Source organism: Diaphorina citri, unplaced genomic scaffold, assembly GCF_000475195.1.
Source record: "Diaphorina citri unplaced genomic scaffold, Diaci psyllid genome assembly version 1.1 scaffold144, whole genome shotgun sequence".
In the NCBI taxonomy this organism is placed as follows: domain Eukaryota; kingdom Metazoa; phylum Arthropoda; class Insecta; order Hemiptera; family Psyllidae; genus Diaphorina; species Diaphorina citri.
In genome coordinates, this window is record NW_007377581.1 from 39234 (window position 1) to 60853 (window position 21620).

The 21620-nt window shown below is 37.1% G+C and overlaps 2 protein-coding genes, 2 long non-coding RNA genes and 1 pseudogene across 7 annotated transcripts in view; 4 read left to right on the forward strand and 1 right to left on the reverse strand.

Annotated features, from left to right (window-relative positions):
* LOC103505000 (monoacylglycerol lipase ABHD12) overlaps positions 1 to 7366 on the forward strand; it is a 9950-nt gene extending 2584 nt beyond the window's left edge. The window contains exons 2-8 of the mRNA XM_026820404.1: positions 781 to 903; positions 1764 to 1924; positions 2854 to 2956; positions 3622 to 3836; positions 4772 to 4901; positions 5855 to 6020; positions 6502 to 7366. Of these exons, the coding sequence (XP_026676205.1) occupies positions 781 to 903; positions 1764 to 1924; positions 2854 to 2956; positions 3622 to 3836; positions 4772 to 4901; positions 5855 to 6020; positions 6502 to 6678 (1075 nt within the window). The 3' untranslated portion in view covers positions 6679 to 7366. The remainder of the gene's footprint in view (positions 1 to 780; positions 904 to 1763; positions 1925 to 2853; positions 2957 to 3621; positions 3837 to 4771; positions 4902 to 5854; positions 6021 to 6501) is intronic.
* Positions 7367 to 8886: 1520 nt separating this feature from the next.
* LOC103505001 lies at positions 8887 to 14963 on the forward strand. Of its 4 annotated transcripts, XM_026820410.1 has the most exons (6): positions 9003 to 9314; positions 10449 to 10626; positions 10741 to 11148; positions 11275 to 12885; positions 14556 to 14643; positions 14859 to 14963. In XM_026820410.1, the coding sequence occupies exons 2-5, from the start codon at positions 10476 to 10478 to the stop codon at positions 14615 to 14617; spliced, it is 2232 nt and encodes a 743-aa protein (XP_026676211.1). In that variant the 5' UTR covers positions 9003 to 9314; positions 10449 to 10475; the 3' UTR covers positions 14618 to 14643; positions 14859 to 14963. The 4 variants fall into 4 exon arrangements, 3 of the variants coding, with proteins under 3 accessions (XP_026676211.1, XP_026676210.1, XP_008467528.2); XM_026820409.1 differs by lacking the exons at positions 14556 to 14643; positions 14859 to 14963 and having other exon boundaries at positions 10449 to 10725; positions 10840 to 11148; positions 11275 to 12974; XM_008469306.3 differs by lacking the exons at positions 14556 to 14643; positions 14859 to 14963 and having other exon boundaries at positions 10449 to 10721; positions 10836 to 11148; positions 11275 to 12974.
* A 1231-nt stretch (positions 14964 to 16194) lies between these two features.
* On the forward strand, positions 16195 to 16361 carry LOC113465687 (annotated as a pseudogene).
* Positions 16362 to 17417: 1056 nt separating this feature from the next.
* Positions 17418 to 18348, forward strand: LOC108251843. The gene is made up of 2 exons (XR_001809382.2): positions 17418 to 17961; positions 18051 to 18348. It is a non-coding gene; the product is annotated as an uncharacterized LOC108251843 (long non-coding RNA).
* Positions 18016 to 19382, reverse strand: LOC113465683. The gene is made up of 2 exons (XR_003390310.1): positions 18824 to 19382; positions 18016 to 18639 (listed from the first exon to the last, which is right to left on the reverse strand). It is a non-coding gene; the product is annotated as an uncharacterized LOC113465683 (long non-coding RNA).
* Positions 19383 to 21620: the final 2238 nt, after the last annotated feature.

Consider the following 21620-nt stretch of genomic DNA (forward strand, 5'->3'; position numbering starts at 1 on the left):
GTAGAACTAATAGTCAGACCGTATTAGGGGGAGCGAGAGGCCCCCCTGGCCGAGCTTGGATTTTCTCTCTTTATTGTAGGCTAGATTTAGAACAGGGTTGTCCCAACTTTGCGCCCCGAGGCCCACAAGAACCAAGGTAGAGAGTTGGCGGGCCCGCAAAGCTTAAAAATTCAACTCACAGGTGGGGCCTTTCTACACGGGCCTTTGCAAGGCTTTCGCGGCCGGCAGAAATCATTGGGCCCGCGGGTTGGACAACCCTGTTCCTTAGAACATCCACCCCCCGGTAATCACTCTTGCTTCGGCACTCTCCCCCCCCCCCCCCTCGACAAAATCCTGGATACGACCCTGCTAATAGTTTAGTGGGAATGGAAAATTTCTAAAAATTTTGACTTGAGTGCCAACATACCTAATAATAGTTTTACTCCTTGAACATTAAGTACTAACGTAAAAAAAAAACTTCAATTTAGGTATTAGGTAATGAATGCATAATAGCGTAGGTATGTGAAATGCGTGTAATTTTTGAGAAAACATAATTAGGTATGTACCTAAAGAATTATGTTCAATAGTAATACGTTATTTTGCCACCGTCATAATGACAAGGCAAAAAAAAGCCTGCCTCAGAGATATTTTTGTCAGGTCGCTCGCCTTATAAACAGGACTGTATATATTTAGGACACGGATTCAATACCAGCCAAGGCATGATTTTTCTGTTGGTTAAGCTAAGACTGAAAAAAGTAGGTACCTATTTTTGACATCTTGGTCTGTTTATTTTGATTTCAGAGTAACCTCTGTGCTATTCAAGGTCTTTTTCCTCATCTTGTTTATCGTCTTCATAGTTGTCCCTGTTGTCTACAAGTATTCCTACACTGTCCAGAAGTTCTTCCTCTTCTTAAACTTTGGTGAGTAAGGTCTAAGATACGTAACACGACTAACACACACATTACTACATCATTTGCTCTGTCTGGTTCCAAGGAATTCATAGAAGCTTAACCCATCCTTTAAGGCTGTCTAGCCCCTTCAGGGCTAAGCCTCAGATTTTGCTTTTTGTGTATCGAGTTAAGCTGAATGGTTCCAAGGAATTGAACGTTCTGTGAGTGTGGTCCGTTTTTGAAAGGAACTTCACAACCTTACTTACTCTTCACATTTCTCAACATCACAGGCCAAGTTATGCAATGTTTTTCAGGGCTTTTTTTCTGCGTGTAATGCCCACCACTCGCACTCAGACCGTTTGACAGACCCTCGGAACGCGCCGCCTCTCAGACTATCTGTCAGACCTAGGTCTCAAGCTCTTTTGTCACACCTCTCAGACTATCTGTCAGACCTAGGTCTCAAGCTCTTTTGTCACACCTCTCAGACTGTCTGTCAGACCTAGGTCTCAAGCTCTTTTGTCACACCTCTCATGGAAAATTTCTAAAAATTTTGACTTGAGTGCCAACATACCTAATAATAGTTTTACTCCTTGAACATTAAGTACTAACGTAAAAAAAAACTTCAATTTAGGTATTAGGTAATGAATGCATAATAGCGTAGGTATGTGAAATGCATGTAATTTTTGAGAAAACATAATTAGGTATGTACCTACATAATTAAAGAATTATGTTCAATAGTAATACGTTATTTTGCCACCGTCATAATGACAAGGCAAAAAAAAACCTGCCTCAGAGATATTTTTGTCAGGTCGCTCGCCTTATAAACAGGACACGGATTCAATACCAGCCAAGGCATGATTTTTCTGTTGGTTAAGCTAAGACTTAAAAAAGTAGGTACCTATTTTTGACATCTTGGTCTGTTTATTTTGATTTCAGAGTAACCTCTGTGCTATTCAAGGTCTTTTTCCTCATCTTGTTTATCGTCTTCATAGTTGTCCCTGTTGTCTACAAGTATTCCTACACAGTCCAGAAGTTCTTCCTCTTCTTAAACTTCGGTGAGTAAGGTATAAGATACGTAACACGACTAACACACACATTACTACATCATTTGCTCTGTCTGGTTCCAAGGAATTCATAGAAGCTTAACCCATCCTTTAAGGCTGTCTAGCCCCTTCAGGGCTAAGTCTCAGATTTTGCTTTTTGTGTATCGAGTTAAGCTGAATGGTTCCAAGGAATTGAACGTTCTGTGAGTGTGGTCCGTTTTTGAAAGGAACTTCACAACCTTACTTACTCTTACTCTTCACATTTCTCAACATCACAGGCCAAGTTATGCAATGTTTTTCAGGGCTTTTTTTCTGCGTGTAATGCCCACCACTCGCACTCAGACCGTTTGACAGACCCTCGGAACGTGTGTGGCGGGAAAAGCTTCCGAGCGCCGCCTCTCAGACTGTCTGTCAGACCTAGGTCTCAAGCTCTTTTGTCACACACTTTCCGATTGTCAGACGGTCTCAGCGTGATTAGCCGACAATATTACGTAGGTACTTCCACCCACCCTCGATCAAACTTTATTTTGTACTTATATGTTCATTATGTTACCATTTGTAACTATTTATTCTCTAAATAAAGTTTGATCTAATCGTTTAAATATATTTAATAATAAATAATAATAATAATAAATAATAATAATAATAATAATAATAATAATATATTCTATTCATAGTCATAGTTGTTAGTCATAGTCATAGTCAATGTCATAGTCATAAGTCATAGTCATAGTCACAATAATAGTAGTCATAGTCATAGTCATAATAATAATAATAATAACACTCGAAATATTCTCAAATTTTTCTTAGCTATATATATATATACTTGTAAATCTGTCCAAGGACAGGTATCAGTACAACTTTCTCCACTTTTCTCTATCTTGTGCATCCTCTCTTAACTCTGCATATGATTAGCTATATATTTCATATTTATTTTCCAGTAAAATGGCCGCCAAATTTGAACTTGACAAAGCCCACAGAGGTTGGACTGGAGGGGACAAGGAATTTCTACATCACTGATGGCAAAGTGAAAATTGGAGCGTGGTAAGAACTATACATCCTATTTAATGTAGGAATACGTCTACAGAACTTTTTATGTCAAAAAGGTGAATGTAAAAAAATTAAGAGAATACTTGTGGTCCCGTTCGGATGCACAATTACAGTTGCACACCCACTTAATTCAGTTGATGATGAATAATTAATGGTCTTGTAATAGAAACTTTAATCAAATTACATACCTATGAACTAAAACCAATTACCACCACCGTTACCACCACCACTTACACCAATTTATCCATGTTTTTTTTTTTTTTTTTTTTTTTTTTTTTTTTTTTTTTTATTTTTTTAATTTTACCCCCCCCCCTTACCCCAATTTATCCATTTTTTTTTTTTTTTTTTTCTTTTTAATTTTTTAATCTTTTCAATTTAATTTTAATGTGACATGTCTGTTAGAGTTGTATGCTGTGTCATATGGCAACCCAGATGCTGGGCAGCTCAATAAATTATTTCTCTCTCTAGACCTCAATTTTTCATTCTATCCCGTTCATTTATTTAGATTTTTCGAACAATTATTTACTTTGTATTAGATGACTGAACTATAATACCAATTTGGTATCTTTTGCAGTTTACTTTAAATAAATGCTCTTGTCCAAATATGGGTGTCTTTGGGGCCTTATTAATATTGATAGAAATTCCTCCATGTTCTTCAGGCATATCTTACCTGCCTCACTCATAGCGGAGGCGAACCAGACCATCCTCTCCAATGAAAACGTAGAAGCTCAGTGGGACTCCTGGTTGCAGAATGGGCGTCCGGTGATTGTGTACGCTCACGGTAATTCTGGACACAGAGGGGCGGGACATCGGGTACAGCTGTACCACGTGTTACAGAAGACAGACTTTCACATCATCACGTTCGACTATCGAGGTACGTATTGCTTCTGAGTCTCCGAGGGATTTTTTTTTAAAGAGGTTTAATAATAATAGACTCATTATTGTTCAAAATTCATACAATACATTAAGTACAAATTTAACAAAAGGCGGGGTTATTCCCTTAGGCAGTCTCTGCCATCCAACCCAAAAGTTTGATAGGGTCTTATCGTCCCGAAAGCAAAGAGAGAAGAAAGACAGGATAGGAGAAAGCCAGCCATTCCGAGAACGAACATTATCCGTTCAGGATAAAATCCGGCCCGGGCGGGAATCGAACCCGCGGCCTAGTGCTCACAAGGCAGACGCGCTGTCAACCAAGCTAACCAGGCTGGCTCTCCGAGGGATTAATAATTGTTTGAGTTTAGCAGGCATAGCTGGCTGCACCAGTTCCCAATGGATAACGAATGTTAAGCAATGTTGCGTGTGGTTAGTATACAGATGGGTGACCATCTGGGCAATGGTTTTTCCCGGCCCCCCACTCGGCCTGGGTGAGGTTAATGTGAATAGGCAGGTAGCCTTTTGTAAATGTAAATGAAGTTTCTTTGTGTTATTATATCATAACTTTGGTGCTCACTGCAGCATTGTAGGATTTTCCCAATATCTCAATAATCCTAAAATCCTACCATGCTGGCACCGGTCGCTGTGCGCATTTATATGTCATAGCTACTCATTTTCCCCACGAGGCTGAGTGGGCCCCACAACAGCCAGTCACAGAATCAATCATTTGCATTATACAAATTTCTTGACCCCGCCCGAAATCGAACCCGGGTCTCCCGCTTGCAAGGCGAGCGCAGTGACCACTACGCCATGGGAGCTGACTGCAGGTAGCCTTTTGCTGAATGGAAGATAAAACCCCCGTTGTGAGAATATTTCAGTTGTTAAAGGAACGTAAAAGCCCCCTAATACACGCATGATATTCTTTTTCTTCGTCAGGTTATGGAGATTCCAGTGATATCCCTATAGATGAGCTAGGTCTGGTTCAAGATTTGCTGACCGTCTATAAATGGGCGCAGAAGAAAACCAACAGCAGTATTTTCATCTGGGGGCACTCTCTGGGAACCGGGTATGTAATTAATTATGTATAAAATCAGAATAGTGCGAGTATTAATTAACTAAGTACTATTGTTTAGGGAAAACTTTGAAATTGATAAAAAAAAAGACGCACCCTAAAATTGTCCACAGATTTCAGAAAAACTATTCATAGGTTGGCTTTACGCCTGATTGACAGGCAATGACAATACAATTAAATGAAATAAAGTAGGTAATAAATGTAATAATAATGGGTAAAAGATAAAAAAAAGACGCACCCTAAAATTGTCCACAGATTTCAGAAAAACTATTAATAGGTTGGCTTTACGCCTGATTGACAGGCAATGACAATACAATTAAATGAAATAAAGTAGGTAATAAATGTAATAATAATGGGTAAATCTAGAACATTAAAGTCACGTTGCTGGTCACATGTAACACATAACAAAGATTTCCTCAAAATGTAGATTTTGTAGGTAACTTAGCTGGTATTAATAATACCTACGTGTCTGCTTCTAAAGATCACCTTCAAAGTGATGGAAATATGAGATTAATAGTTATATCATAGATATTTTGTAGTCCGTCAAGACAATCTTTTTGTACACCTGTTATGTTGTATAACATTACAGGTAAATTGGTAACATGGGTAAGTTTCAATTCCGTAGAGACTGTAGAATTGTAGATAGTAGTATGCTGGGATTAGCACGTAGAACTAATAGTCAGGACCGTATTTATGGGGAGCGAGGGCCCCCCTGCCGAGCTTGATAGTAGTATGCTGGGATTAGCACGTAGAACTAATAGTCAGGACCGTATTTATGGGGAGCGAGGGCCCCCCTGCCGAGCTTGATTTTTCTCCTTTATTGTAGGCTAGATCTTATAACAGGGTTGTCCAACCTTTGCGCACCCGAGGGCCACAAGAGACCAAGGTAGAGAGTTGGCGGGCCGCAAAGTTAAAAATTCAACTTACAATAAAATTGTTTTCTTATTTCAGATGTACACCATATTTCCTTGGTTCAACTATTTCTTCACAACTCCAATGTTCGATAATGGTCTCAGGTTTGAGTCGGATAAGAACCTGGAGAACGTCAGTACCTCCATATTAATTCTACACGCCAAGGACGATCGGATTGTCCCATATAAGTTGGGCTTAAGGGTAAAGTTCTATATTTTGCATTTTTTATTGTTTCCAACCTAGTCGACATCGATCGACGTCGATCATCCACATCGATTCACAATATATTCACATCGATCGACGGCCGTCGACAATTTTTTTTCTTTTTAAGGCTTTATTTTATTTATTTTATTTGACATAAAAATCCTTAGTAACTAGGATAGTTTACAAAGGTGGATAAGGGAGGGTAAGAAAAAAAAAAACATCGAGATGGTTATACTATTAATAGAAAGGGATTGTAACAAGGAAGGTCATCTTTAATGGCAGGATTCTCACTTAGTGAGCTCTTCCACCCAACCGGACACACCCTGAGAAAACGAAAGTGGTACTCGAAAACATTACTCCCTTTATTTACTCCCGGGACGAGACGACCTTCTTTGTTACAATTCCCTCTATCAACTTGCCAAGCCCCGCCTTCATCCGGCAAATTCTAGACTATTAACTTTCTATTGTTCTTCCCCAGCTTTACCAGCACATAGCCGCGAAACGTACAAACGATAACGAATCCATTCAGATGCAATCCTACGACGCAGACAAACACTATGGACACAAGTTTATCTGCGACGATCCAGGCCTTCCGAATCTCGTGGAAACTTTCTTCCAGAAAAGTGTACAACGGCGAAACAGATCCTCTTCGTAAATATATTCCGACGATTTTAAATCCCTGAATCAGCACCCTAAAGACGGCTATAAGAAGTCGTCTGGAACTGGAAACTTCAAAGTCAGTCTGATGAGAGACATACTACGGGATGGGCATGCTTCGACACAGACCACATGCGTCTAATGTAGCAGTTGTTTCATTTCTACGAAATAAAACGGCGGTGAAACACTCAACAGCGTGCCTCGGTAGCGTAGTGGTCAGAGTGTTCGCCTGGTAAGCGGCACGGGTTCGAATCCTAACCGAGACATGGAAAATGTGCTAATATGTAGTTTGAAAATTTGACAAAATTAGTACACTTCAGATTTAAGGTTCTAAGGTAAAAGGACGAATTTATCTCATTTCAACCTTGTAATTAAGCCCTTTTCACTATTGCTTTATATGAGAAGTCAGTACAAAAGTATTTAGACCACATAATACTCTGTGATATGCTGAGCAGTCGCCTTGGAGGGATATCTCTTGTAGTAGATATTTTTAGACTAAATGAGAGCATTTCTAAAGCAGCGTACACTCGACGCTCGTCGACCAAGTGTGAACGTTGATTAACATTATGATTTTATTATGTCCTCACAAGAGTATCAGTGTATTCCAGATATTGTGGTTGAACATGAGTACATTTTCCCCCTGCTTTAAGGGCATTGAAATCGGGGACTTTCTGATTAAAAGGCGCGTATTTCGTAGATAGTTTTCATCTATTAAAGAAATTTCCCAAGCCGTAAAAGTATTGTACTTCATAGCAATAAACTAAATGTTGCTTTGTAAAAATAATGAAGTTTTAAGATTACTTAATTGATAGCAATAATATCGACAGCAAATTGTCATTGATTATTTATCTGAGAATTGTTTACTCGGAGCTAGTCGTAGGTCTGCTTTATTTAAACTTCAAAATAATTACATAGGTACCTGGTACCTACTTAAAGTAGTATTTTATTACTAATAAATTCCAGACTTTTTCCAAAGTCACACAGTCAAAAGATCAAAATAATGAGTATTTTATGAAAAATCTATTGAGTATAGATATTTTTTTTTTTACCTACTTTCTTTTTTTCAGTGGAGTTAAACCTGGCAAATTTTCTAGTTCCTTTTTTCACCACCCAATCAAAACATTAAGGAGTCACTTCAGGTTCTCTTTACGATCCTGTTCAGATTGGTTTACACAAATAAATAACAATCTTGTATGTACGTAACATTTAAACTAGTCAATTAGCCATTATACTTATACTAGTACAAGTAGTCAAGTAGGTAGGTAATAAACGTCCGTTCTTTTAGACAAAATAACACAAACAGCTCGAGAGTACAAAACAAAGTACTACATAATACTTAATTATATTTATAATAAATTTATTACTAGTCATACTCGTTGGTATATTTACAATAAAATACAAAACTTGGAAAGGAGATTCACAGTGAACCAAAGCTTTTTGGGCTTGGAGGGTAGCGGGCCTCTAAGCGCTAGGTCGCATTTTTTTTTGCAAAACGGCCCATTTTTTGCCAAATATAGGTCACTTTTATGGGAACCCCCATTTTTTATTTAATTTTTGGAATCAGCATAAAATTTTAATTGAAAAAATGTATTCACTCGAAAAAATTTGCTTTACAAAAATTTGCACAAATCGTGATTTTGTGTGCGTCAGTGACCCCAGATATGATAACCAACGCAGTTGGTCCTGAGTTAGAGCGAAGAATGCGTTACTGGTTACTGTGTACAAACAAATGGATCTCATTTTGTTTATAAATAAATTTGTTTTATAAATTTGTTTGTTGTTGTTGATTGTTGTTGAAATTGTTAAGTAAATAATACAAAAACTAAAGAAAGAATTAAGAAATTGTTCTTCTTTCTCACAGTGTACAGAATTTTTGTATAGCAAATTTTTTCGAGTGAATACATTTTTTCAATTAAAATTTTATGCTGATTCCAAAAATTAAATAAAAAATGGGGGTTCCCATAATAGTAACCTATATTTGGCAAAAAATGGGCCGTTTTGCAAAAAACATTGCAAATTTAAAAAATGCCATTTTAATCATCAAAATTTCATCTACATGATGCCGTTTATTTCATTCCTTAATTTCCAGCCGTTTCTGAGATATAAGCCTGGTTCGCAAATCACGAACCACCCTGTATGTAGCAGTTGTTTCATTGCTACGAAATAAAAACGATTATGATTTAAAAAAAAAATCTATGTACTTAGGTCTTCGGGTATACGGTAAACATGGAGTAGGGTTAATAGCCTAAACATAATAGACAAGAACTCCATCCAGACAGCAACCACACGCAACGTTGCTTCAGTCATTCATCGGGAACTTGTGGCACTGGTGCGTTCCCCTGAATCCCCTGCAGGCTTATTTATTTATTATCCTATTTTTAGGGTAATAAAATAGGGTGAACAATTTTAAATTTGGCGCGAAGAACGGCAACACTGTTTTGTTTAAAATTTTGAGCGGTAAATTTCAAATTTTCGTTGAAATTTATTTTTTTATTTTTTGCAACTGACCGTCAACCGTCTGTGTACTGTTTAACTGTTTTTGGTGTGAATCTCTGGAATCTGGATCTGAAAGACAAACCTGCAAAAAGTGGTTAGGTTTATACGTTGGTCCCAATTTTACAGGAATCGAAATAAGTAAGTAGGTTTGTGCCAAGATCATCCATATCACCTTTTCATCATTTGGAGCAGAAAAACCATGTAAAAAGGGTAAAACTTTGAATTCACTTTGATCAAGATGGTCTGGCTGGGGGACCTTAAACAGGGAGTAGACCAGTTTAGCCTGGCTGGGGGACATTAAATAGGGAGGATAACAGCCTGAAATTTCCCTTGCTAAAGAAATAGCGGTAATTATGCAGAAGTCACATCCGTGGAAAAGAAAAGCTCCTTTTTGTATTTAACCTAACCCTATAATAACACAAATCACTGCTCTAATTGTGAAAACTCCTTCTTGCGTTTAACCTAACCCTAATATAACCTGATCTGGGGTTTTGAAGTTGGCATGGTACCTACCGTGTCAATGCCAAACTGTGTAAAAAAAAAACTAGCACTTGTGAGCCTAGCCTTGTTTATAACTACCACCTGGTATTTTTTACCAGGTGATGGTTAATTTAATTACCTACCTAATCTTCTTTTCTTATTCTTCTTTTCAGATAGTGAATGTTGAGAAATTCAACATTATGGATATAATTAAAACAATCCCAAAACCAAAAGAAAATGATTCACACAAAATAACACTGGTCACTGATGCTTGTTTCTGCCAGTTCCTTTGGTAGCAATATTCCATGGACGTGACTTCTGCACAAGTACCGAAATAGCAAAGGTTGAGTGTGAAGAGCATCCATGTATCCATGTAATGGCTGACAAGTTCTGTTTACAAGTGTGAATTTGGTGTTATTTGATAGAAAATACTGAGCAGAATCAAATGGTATAAGTCATTTTTTGATTGGTTGACTTTAAAATGGATAGAAATAGAAAAAAATGGAGGGAAACATAGTGACACATGCCTACCATGCCACTGACCACAACTGGGTTTTTCAAGATGGCATGGTCATAATGCTGTGGACCGTATCTAGGATTTTTCGATTTTTATTGTTGGACCTGATCTGGGGTTTTCAAGTTGGCATGGTACCTACCATGTCAATGCCAAACTGTGTAAAAAAAAACTAGCACTTGTGAGCCTAGCCTTGTTTATAACTACCACCTGGTATTTTTTACCAGATGATGGTTGATTTAATTACCTACCTAATCTTCTTTTCTTATTCTTTTCAGATAGTGAATGTTGAGAAATTCAACATTATGGATATAATTAAAACAATCCCAAAACCAAAAGAAAATGATTCACACAAATCTAATAGCAATGAGAGATGTGTGACGAGAAGCTCTTCTGAACCAATAATTTTATGTGGAAAACCATTTAGCTTTAGGACTTCCTCTCAACCTTCTGAAACTAACAAGTCAAAATATGAGGGTGGAATGTGTAAGAAAAACAATCAAACTATTCTAAGGACTCAATCACTGTCTGAACCAATAATTAGCTTCAACATGGGTTCATTTAAAATAACAAACAAGTCACAATATGAGGGTGGAGTGTGTAAGAAAAACAATCAAACTATTCTAAGGACTCAATCACTGTCTGAACCAATAATTAGCTTCAACATGGGTTCATTTAAAATAACTTGTCAAAGGCCTGGCAAAAGAAGAAGTAAGAGTGTAGATGATATTTTCGAGTCAGCTCAGAATCATTCTAGAGAGTCTATAGAATTAGAAAATGTTGATACTTCTAGAACTGATGATATTCCTGATGCAGCTGGAAAATCTAGTAATAACAAAACAAGTGGATGGGGTGATACTCAAACTCTTACAACTAGTCAAGATGTAGAAAATAACCCAGTGTCCAGTGGGAATGACTCAGAACCTATGCTAAACACACAGATGGTTTGGGAAGATATTTTATCCCAACCACATAAAGGAAAAACAAAGATGAAATATGGGAACAAATAAGTGTAAGAGAAGATTTTAATGGAAAACCTGGTAATTTCTACAAGGCAAACTTTTTTTCCTCTCTTGTGCATTGTACAGAAAACTACAATGTCCAGAAAAGAGATACCCCAAGAACAAGAGTCACCAGATATTTTATCCCAACCAAATAAAGGAAAAGAGATACCCCAAGAACAAGAGTCACCAGATATTTTATCCCAACCAAATAAAGGAAAAGAGATACCCCAGGAACAAGAGTCACCAGATTCATCCAATAAGAATTCGGTTGAAATTATTCAAGATTCACAACATAAAACTGCTGATAAAAGTTCTTCAGTACCTATTCCACCCTGTGAATTGGTAGAGTCTCAATGTTTGGGTGGCACAGATGAAGAAAAGGCAGAACAATCAGATGTTCATAAAAGTCCTAAAAGAATTGAAGACTTTGAACCTTTGTCTGATTCAGATAAAGAAAAGCTATTGATGTTCCTTGCTTTTCATAGTTTTGAGCTGGTGGATTTCAACAAAGATGAAATATGGGAACAAATAAGTGTAAGAGAAGATTTTAATGGAAAACCTGGTAATTTCTACAAGGCAAACTTTTTTTCCTCTCTTGTGCATTGTACAGAAAACTACAATGTCCCCCAGTATTTCTGCAAACATTTGAAAGAAAAATATGGAGATAAACACAGGAAAGAAAAAAGTGGAGAAAGCTATGATTCTATCTCACATGAAACACCTCCACTGTCATTGAAAGTCAGAGAAGATTTATTTTCTTCACAGAAAGTATCAAAGAAGAGAAGTGTGACGGACTCTAGTCCGAAAGAAAGTACTTCTTCACAAAAGAAAGTATGTAGGGACAGAAAGCGTTTGGATTCGGCCACAGTTAGAAGTGATGCAGGTGAAATCATTGGAAAACCTCTTAGAAAACCAAGTTGTCTAGCAGGGCTTCTTGGTAGCAGTGGAACCAAAGATGATAATGGTATTGTAAAGCAATGCACTAAACCAAACATTCCCTCTGAACTCAAAAAGAAAAGGAAACTGAGTGACTGCTCAAAGAGTGATGATGAACCTATTCGTTCTTGTAGTAATACCACTGGAAATAGACGTTCCAACAAAAGGAGGCTTAACTCTGAATCTGACAGTTCTGATAGTAGTAGAAATAGAATTGTCACAAGGCCAAAGAAAGGTACCAAAAAAACTAGTAAACTCATTATTGACGATACTATACCAGGACCAAGTGAGGAGTCTCTAGATAATAGTGAGCTATCTGAGTTTAATCCTTTTGAAACATTGAAATCAAGGTATTTTAGAAATGACAAACCAATACCAGGCCGCAGTACAAATAGAACATCTAAAATTCTTTCTACTACATCTGATTCCGAAAGTTCTGATGAAGATATTTCTTTTAATCAAGTGAAACCTAGTCAAGTAAATTCCAAACAGAAAGAGCCATCAGTGCAGGACTTCTTATCTCAAAGCAAACTGAGAAGTAGTTGTAGTGTTCAAACTCCATCTTCTAGCACTTGTAGACCTACGTCTAGCCGTATACCTTATCTCAGTTATGAGAAAGTCAACATGATAAAGTACCTCTTGAAAAATGCCTCATGGTTACATACAATCAAAGGCAACGTATTCTGGAAGGAAATGGAGGGAGCCAATGCAGTACATGGAAGAACATGGCAATCCCTGAAGAACCATTTCTTCAAATCTCTTGTGTTTGAACTAGATCAATACAATTTGGACCCGAAATTCGAAAAAAAGCTGAAGTTAGCAGCAAGGAAATCCGTGAAACCAATGGTGAACAAATGATATGACCAATTTTGCCAGGTGAATGAAACATGTCTCTATTTTAGGGGATTAATTTTTTAAACTTTCTTTTTTTATGCAAGTAGGTCACATTATTTATAAATACCTTTTTTTTGCTCACCATTTGTTTTATACCTAATGCTGTATCATCATTATGAAGTCTACATGAAACATATTTACATTTACTTTCCTTTGATTTTCTTCAAAGTGAATCTTTCTTTCCTATTTTAATATTATTATTTATCATTAGGTATTAAATTTAGCTTTAAAATGTATTCTGAGAAAATCTACAGTTGTGATTCTCAAGTTTACGATCACCAATGTTCGTATACTAATCCTCTTTAGACAAAATTAAGAATGTAAATTGAGCTACATAATATATTATACCTACATATCTATATAAATAAAATTGTAGATTTGTCTGTACATTGCTTAGAATCGTGAAATTTTTAGTTATTCTTACTCCTTATGCATCCACGATTCCAAAAATCACATTAGAAAAATTTCTGTCTGTCTGTATGTAAGTATGTATGTGTGTATGTCTGTCTGTATGTATGTGTGAATGTCTGTCTGTCACGCTAAATAGACCTTTGGTTGTCCTCTTTTCACGAAAAAACGGTTAAAATTGCCACATTCTATCCTGATTCAAAATGGCGGCGGTTCAAAGTTATGCCTATTACGCTGTGTGGTGGTGGATTTGGTGTGTTTGTGGTTGATTTGGTGTGTATGATGGGTGTGCTGTGTGTGTGGTGGTCCCGTACAAAGGACGGGCCAACCACTAGTTTTATTATTACTTGTAAAAAAAAATCTTGGTCTCTCCGTACCTTTTTTATTTACATTCATGCTATATTGAGTGTTTTCATGTAATTCATACGTACAGTCGTCTCAGCTTGAGCAAAAGAGTCTGAGTGAGGTCTACAGTTCACAGAACAACTAGTGTAGGTAATCATACAAACTTTAAAATGGTTGTACTTGGTTTATTTGTGACAGCAATTCAGTATTCTAAGCGAGAAATTTGAAGTTATTATGAAATAAAAGTACCGCTATTGTCTTGGTACTTACCAGCAAGTAGTTGCATAGAGTGAGGACTCACAAATCTACAAAACCCGTCCGCTGGACGCTGGTTTCCAGATGAATCTGAAAGACAAAGTTTCTAAATAAATCCATCACACAAGATCAGACCTCTGTTCTATCGTAGTTAATTAACTTTTGACTCTAGCTCTAAACTCAGGTAGGTATATGTCTAAAATCAAGCTGTCACCATTGGTATAAGTCGGATCATCGGTTATTTAAGCACTAAGTCATTGCGACCTGATTAGATCTTTTGTGTGTGACTCTCTTTGGTTACTTAAAAGAGTCCTAGACTTCATAAGAAGTTCTTTTAGGGCAGATTTCTTTGACTTCTTTAGCTGTTATTGGTTCTTTGTTCTTTAGGTTCTTTCCTTTCTTCCTCCTGTACCCTTGACAAATGGAGTGTGCCTAAAGGCATGTGATGTGTCCCAATCCACTCGACCCCTTATGATCATCCTTGAGAAGTATGTATACCAATCGTCTGTGAGAGGCACCATTAATCTCTTGTGTTTGAACTAGATCAATACAATTTGGACCCGAAATTCGAAAAAAAGCTGAAGTTAGCAGCAAGGAAATCGTGAACAATGGTGACAAATGATGACCAATTTTGCCAGGTGAATGAACATGTCTCTATTTTAGGGGATTAATTTTTAACTTTCTTTTTTTATGCAAGTAGGTCACATTATTTATAAATACCTTTTTTTGCTCACCATTTGTTTTATACCTAATGCTGTATCATCATTATGAAGTCTACATGAAACATATTTACATTTACTTTCCTTTGATTTTCTTCAAAGTGAATCTTTCTTTCCTATTTAATATTATTTATTTATCATTAGGTATTAAATTAGCTTTATTTTATACTCTGGACACAATTATATGTATCACATTTTTTCCATTATACCTACCATTTAAAATACCCTCAATGGAAATCGCAAGATGATTATCTAGTAGGTATTAAATTAGCTTTATTTTACACTCTGGACACAATTATATGTATCACATTTTTTCCATTATACCTACCATTTAAAATACCCTCAATGGAAATCGCAAGATGATTATCTATATAAATAAAATTGTAGATTATTTGTCTGTACATTGCTTAGAATCGGGAAATTTTTAGTTATTCTTACTCCTTATGCATCCACGATTCCAAAAATCACATTAGAAAAATTTCTGTCTGTCTGTATGTAAGTATGTATGTGTGTATGTCTGTCTGTATGTATGTGTGAATGTCTGTCTGTCACGCTAAATAGACCTTTGGTTGTCCTCTTTTCACGAAAAAACGGTTAAAATTGCCACATTCTATCCTGATTCAAAATGGCGGCGGTTCAAAGTTATGCCTATTACGCTGTGTGGTGGTGGATTTGGTGTGTTTGTGGTTGATTTGGTGTGTATGATGGGTGTGCTGTGTGTGTGGTGGTCCCGTACAAAGGACGGGCCAACCACTAGTTTTATTATTACTTGTAAAAAAAAATCTTGGTCTCTCCGTACCTTTTTTATTTACATTCATGCTATATTGAGTGTTTTCATGTAATTCATACGTACAGTCGTCTCAGCTTGAGCAAAAGAGTCTGAGTGAGGTCTACAGTTCACAGAACAACTAGTGTAGGTAATCATACAAACTTTAAAATGGTTGTACTTGGTTTATTTGTGACAGCAATTCAGTATTCTAAGCGAGAAATTTGAAGTTATTATGAAATAAAAGTACCGCTATTGTCTTGGTACTTACCAGCAAGTAGTTGCATAGAGTGAGGACTCACAAATCTACAAAACCCGTCCGCTGGACGCTGGTTTCCAGATGAATCTGAAAGACAAAGTTTCTAAATAAATCCATCACACAAGATCAGACCTCTGTTCTATCGTAGTAAATTAACTTTTGACTCTAGCTCTAAACTCAGGTATATGTCTAAAATCAAGCTGTCACCATTGGTATAAGTCGGATCATCGGTTATTTAAGCACTAAGTCATTGCGACCTGATTAGATATTGATATCACATACTTACAGCAAGAACATACATAATATTTACTTAATCAAATACCTATACCAGCGGTTCGCAAACTTTTTTCTACACGGCTGGCCCCTTCTTTTAATTGTACGCTCCGCGGCCCCTTTACTGTGGGGGCCGTCGACCCCAGTTTGGGAATCACTGACCTAATCGCTTCTCGGCCTTTTGGCTAAGATCAAAGTGTAGTATCTGTTCTTATCAGCTTAATATTTACTCACTCGTGTTGCAATGAAGTCCTGTGTATCCTGCGAGGCAGATGCAGTGTTTGGTGTCCTGACATTTCATATTGGGGCAAGGTTGATTGGGCGGACACTCTGGTACACATTCCGCGTTGATTTCTACATATCCTGAGCAACATTCGGACACTGTGCGGTTCTTCTCTATCGCCTTGGAACAAACAAAAGCACATATGAAAAACCGTGATTTGATTACCTATTTATAGAGTTGGTATTGAACAATGGCTCAAGTTTATATCTATCTACCTACGAGGTACGATAATAAAGTTCCGAATGCCCTATAGCTCCACACCTACTGCACATAGAGAAACCAATTTTTCCAGAAATGAAGCTTGCTTGATCTTTCCTCTTTTAAATGTATGTAATTTAATCTTCATTTTATCTAAAGGTGTGTCCACACATCGTCGACCGGCGTCGACTAACACGTCCACACTGCCTCGACAACATAGATTCACCTCGTCGATCCACGGCCGGTCGACCATGTTTGGACACACCTTAAGACAAGTGTTCGAGCCTCTTCTAGGAACCGTGATTTATATTTATAAGAGTGTATCTTTAAAGTTCAACTGGTCCTCGATTAGATAAAGATCATTCCGGACTTTTCGAAGGGTTCTTTTACCAATAAAGGAGAATAACTCGAGATTTTTCGGCTATTTGTTAAATCTTGGACTTGGAGACTGTCCTAAAAAAATCAATCACATAACTCAAAGTAAAAACGATCGGGTAGGTCTTCTTGTCAGTACGTATATTAATGAAAATACTAGTTTAATTATATTCTTTGCATATGATAACATTACATAGTAAACACGAAGGTATGTATTCGATGTTTGCCTAGGTTTATTCCAGTTGTAAGAAAGTCTTTGTAACTTTTTTACAATTTTCATTCTTATAAAATCTATAATTCCGTGCACATTCGAATACAAACCTAGACAACAAATGGAGAGATACCTATTCATATAGTCTTGAAGATATTGCATTACGTATGGGACGCGAATAAAATTTCAAACGAAATTTATTAACAAAATTTATTAGGGTGTGCCAACTATTTTTTTTATCTTGACTTTTATATTTCCAGACGATTATGGTTCCAGGTTCCAGATGAGTAAAGTCGAAGGGATAAGGTAGCATGCAGAAAAGAGAAAAGACAGAGGGCTCTGTCAAATTGTCTAATGTAGACTCTGTCAAAGTTACATCTTACGAACATATTCACTATTCATAAATAAATAATCGAAGATTGAAACCACATTGAGCTAAGGAACAAGAACGCTCACAGGTGAAAAATAATAATAATAATAATAATAATAATGAGAAAAGGTAGTAGGATTAAATGAAGAATGACTACCTAGAATTAATCTATTTACGTATGTACATTTTGAGAAGTGACAATATTTGTAAAATTCGTCAGTAAATTACAAATTAGTAAAACACGTATCTCCATTGATACGCATAGAAACATACTCTCGAGCCCTCCTTGTCTTTTCAAATTTTCAACACTCTTACAATATTAGTTTTGTTTAAACTAAACTAAAGATTTATTTTGTTGTAAATATCAAATTTATATAATTAATTCTTAGACCTTACCGCTAAGACTATAACTATAAATACTTTATTACACTCGTAACTCGTACTTAGTTGAGAGTTGTCTTCGTTGAGTAAAATGGTCGAGTGGTCCACACAAAGGTCGATGGTCATACTTTATTACACTCGTAACTCGTACATAGTTGAGAGTTGTCTTCGTTGAGTAAAATGGTCGAGTGGTCCACACAAAGGTCGATGGTTCGAAACCTGATCGGTATTAAATTTTTCCCAGAGGAATATTTTGATTCCTGAACGGTATAATAAAAGGACCTGTTTGGACCAATGCTTTGCTTAGAATCAACCTAGGGATTATAAATCTCGAACCACGATCTTAATACAGCGATAGAACAATATATTTAACGAATTGAAATTCGCCCTATGGTGAAAATTAGCGAAGACTGCTCTAGGTTACTTTGTATGTTTTAGACGTTCGGAAAAAAGTATTTAAAATAAAACGGGGATTCCCTTATTGAAAATACTTCTAAACTTGTTAAACGTAGATTCTTTACTGCATTCTTTAGATATTGCGATTAGGTGATCGGAGATATAACCATTTCTCTACATAGAATCGAATAAATCGTAGTTCTTTGACGATAGATTCAGAAGTAACTTTCCATGAAGAAAGCCTCGGGTACAATTCCCCCAAAGTTGGCGAAAATTTCAACTCGCATTTTTCTCCAGCAAATATATTTCCAGACTGGATAATCTACTAACCTCGTGTTGACCCAGCTTCTAAATTTCTGTATGAATTTTTGTCAGTACAATGTGAAAGAGTGAAACCTTTGAATTCATCCGACTTTCAACACTCATCACTGCATGCTACCTTATCCCTTCGACTTTACTCATCTGGAACCTGGAACCATAATCGTCTGGAAATATAAAAGTCAAGATAAAAAAAATAGTTGGCACACCCTAATAAATTTTGTTAATAAATTTCGTTTGAAATTTTATTCGCAAGTGAAACCTTTGAATTCATCCGACTTTCAACACTCATCACTGTATGCTACCTTATCCCTTCGACTTTACTCATCTGGAACCTGGAACCATAATGGTCTGGAAATATAAAAGTCAAGATAAAAAAAATAGTTGGCACACCCTAATAAATTTTGTTAATAAATTTCGTTTGAAATTTTATTCGCGTCCCATACGTAATGCAATATCTTCAAGACTATATGAATAGGTATCTCTCCATTTGTTGTCTAGGTTTGTATTCGAATGTGCACGGAATTATAGATTTTATAAGAATGAAAATTGTAAAAAAGTTACAAAGACTTTCTTACAACTGGAATAAACCTAGGCAAACATCGAATACATACCTTCGTGTTTACTATGTAATGTTATCATATGCAAAGAATATAATTAAACTAGTATTTTCATTAATATACGTACTGACAAGAAGACCTACCCGATCGTTTTTACTTTGAGTTATGTGATTGATTTTTTTAGGACAGTCTCCAAGTCCAAGATTTAACAAATAGCCGAAAAATCTCGAGTTATTCTCCTTTATTGGTAAAAGAACCCTTCGAAAAGTCCGGAATGATCTTTATCTAATCGAGGACCAGTTGAACTTTAAAGATACACTCTTATAAATATAAATCACGGTTCCTAGAAGAAGTCCGGAATGATCTTTATCTAATCGAGGACCAGTTGAACTTTAAAGATACACTCTTATAAATATAAATCACGGTTCCTAGAAGAGGCTCGAACACTTGTCTTAAGGTGTGTCCAAACATGGTCGACCGGCCGTGGATCGACGAGGTGAATCTATGTTGTCGAGGCAGTGTGGACGTGTTAGTCGACGCCGGTCGACGATGTGTGGACACACCTTTAGATAAAATGAAGATTTGATAACCGTACTTTTCCGTGCCCAGTAGGTACCTAATCCTTGTTTATATATCTTAGATAAAATGGAGAAGTGATACCTAAACGTACTTTTCCCATACCCAGTAGGTAGACCTACCTAATTCTGATAATCGAAAGAGCCGAGATTTATTTCATTCAGAGTGGCTGGTTCAGGATTGGGTGTTCTTTCTCAGTTTCTCCCTACCTACCGAGTCTATTATCCCAAATGAATCATTTCCTCCTTATGATTAAATAACTTGTCATTTCTCTCCCGACGCGGTGCGAAATGACAGTGCAACTCAGTAATCATCTGTACACAATGAAACATCCGATCTGAACGTAAACTAACAGGTCATTTGTGACGAGGTGTCGGGTCAATTAATGGCCGGGGACACAAGTGAGCGTATTTGGATTAAGCAATCTGATTGGTTAATTTCAAATAATTCCTAAAATTTCAGCCAATCAGCTTGCTTAAACCGAGTTTAAACTCACTTTGTGGCCGCCGCGCCGGTCTAAGAGAAGCTTTTTATAAATGTTTCAGCTCGGCTTAGCTTGAGCTACTGTCCCCTGGGGAACCATATTTGTGCAATAAAGACGTGCAAATGATACCTTAAGGTGTGTCCAGTGTACACACACAGTCGACCGGCCGACAACCGGCCACACTGCCTCGATAACATAGTTTCTTCTCGTCGGTCGACGGTCGGTTGATTATGTTTGGACACACCTTTACAGGGGTATCTTGAGCTTGTTGGTATTGTCTGAAACTGATATTCCTTCAAAAGCGCCTCGTTAACCTCGTTTTATCACGAGGCTGAGAGTACCAAGTTGACCCTCACGTGGCTTGTCCACATACCAGCCTCGCTCTCTGTTACTGAACATCAGTGGGAACTGATATGGCTCGTTCTATGTATAACAAAGTATTGTGTTTTTAGGTACATAGGTACTTCAAATCCTAATAGAACACTGGGACTCGACAGTGCCGTTTATATTCGTGATGGGTATTTTACCAACCTGTGGTGTACCTATCAATGGGCGGGGTGGACTTCGGATCTGGAGGTTGGTGGATTGGGTTCGCGAGCAAAGTGATGAAATTAACCTTAGTGTAGGTATTAATAATTTATTACCTACCCATCACCTATTTGGGGATCATTTCTTCTAGGGGGCGGATTTTGCATGTTTGCATATGCAAAAGCATATTTGAGGGTTTCTCTTAAAATGCATACTTTTGCATGTTTTTGCATATAATGCATATTTTTAGCATATTTCGGGCATTTTTCTGTCAAAACATAGTTAGAGGTTGGAAAATGTTATGTGACCCTCTGTGACACATATATGAGAACCTAAATGAGTGCATGTTTTTGCATATTTTGGCAGTTTTCTGGCATATCATATACTGGCCATTTTTTGGTGCATATTGCATACATATTTGGGCCATTTTTTCGTGCATATAATCCGCCCCCTAGTAATAAGCATGAACGATTCAACACAAAATTCCATTTAAAAAAACTTGGTCACATGACAAAGAAATGCAGTAATATGGACATGAAATACCTAATACGTTCTTTGTACTAAGATTCCCATGAAGGCTACACGCCACATTATCTCATTCACAAGCACTTGTGTTAAATGACTTAATTAAAAGCAGATAGGATTACTGGTGGACTTGTAAGAGTGGGGCATATCGTATTCTAGGATTCCATCGACAACCGGCCACACTGCCTCGATAACATAGTTTCTTCTCGTCGATCGACGGCCGGTTGATTATGTTTGGACACACCTTTACAGGGGTATCTTGAGCTTGTTGGTATTGTCTGAAACATTCCTTCAAAAGCGCCTCGTTAACCTCGTTTTATCACGAGGCTGAGAGTACCAAGTTGACCCTCACGTGGCTTGTCCACATACCAGCCTCGCTCTCTGTT

Excerpts from the sequence above, each read along its gene's own strand:
- LOC103505001 (XM_026820409.1), top strand. The coding sequence starts at position 10,476 with ATGGATATAATTAAAACAATCCCAAAACCAAAAGAAAATGATTCACAC. Across the intron at positions 10,726-10,839 it reads AATAATTAGCTTCAACATGG|GTTCATTTAAAATAACTTGT; the intron begins GTTCATTTAAAA and ends GCTTCAACATGG. Across the intron at positions 11,149-11,274 it reads TTTATCCCAACCACATAAAG|GAAAAGAGATACCCCAAGAA; the intron begins GAAAAACAAAGA and ends CTACAATGTCCA.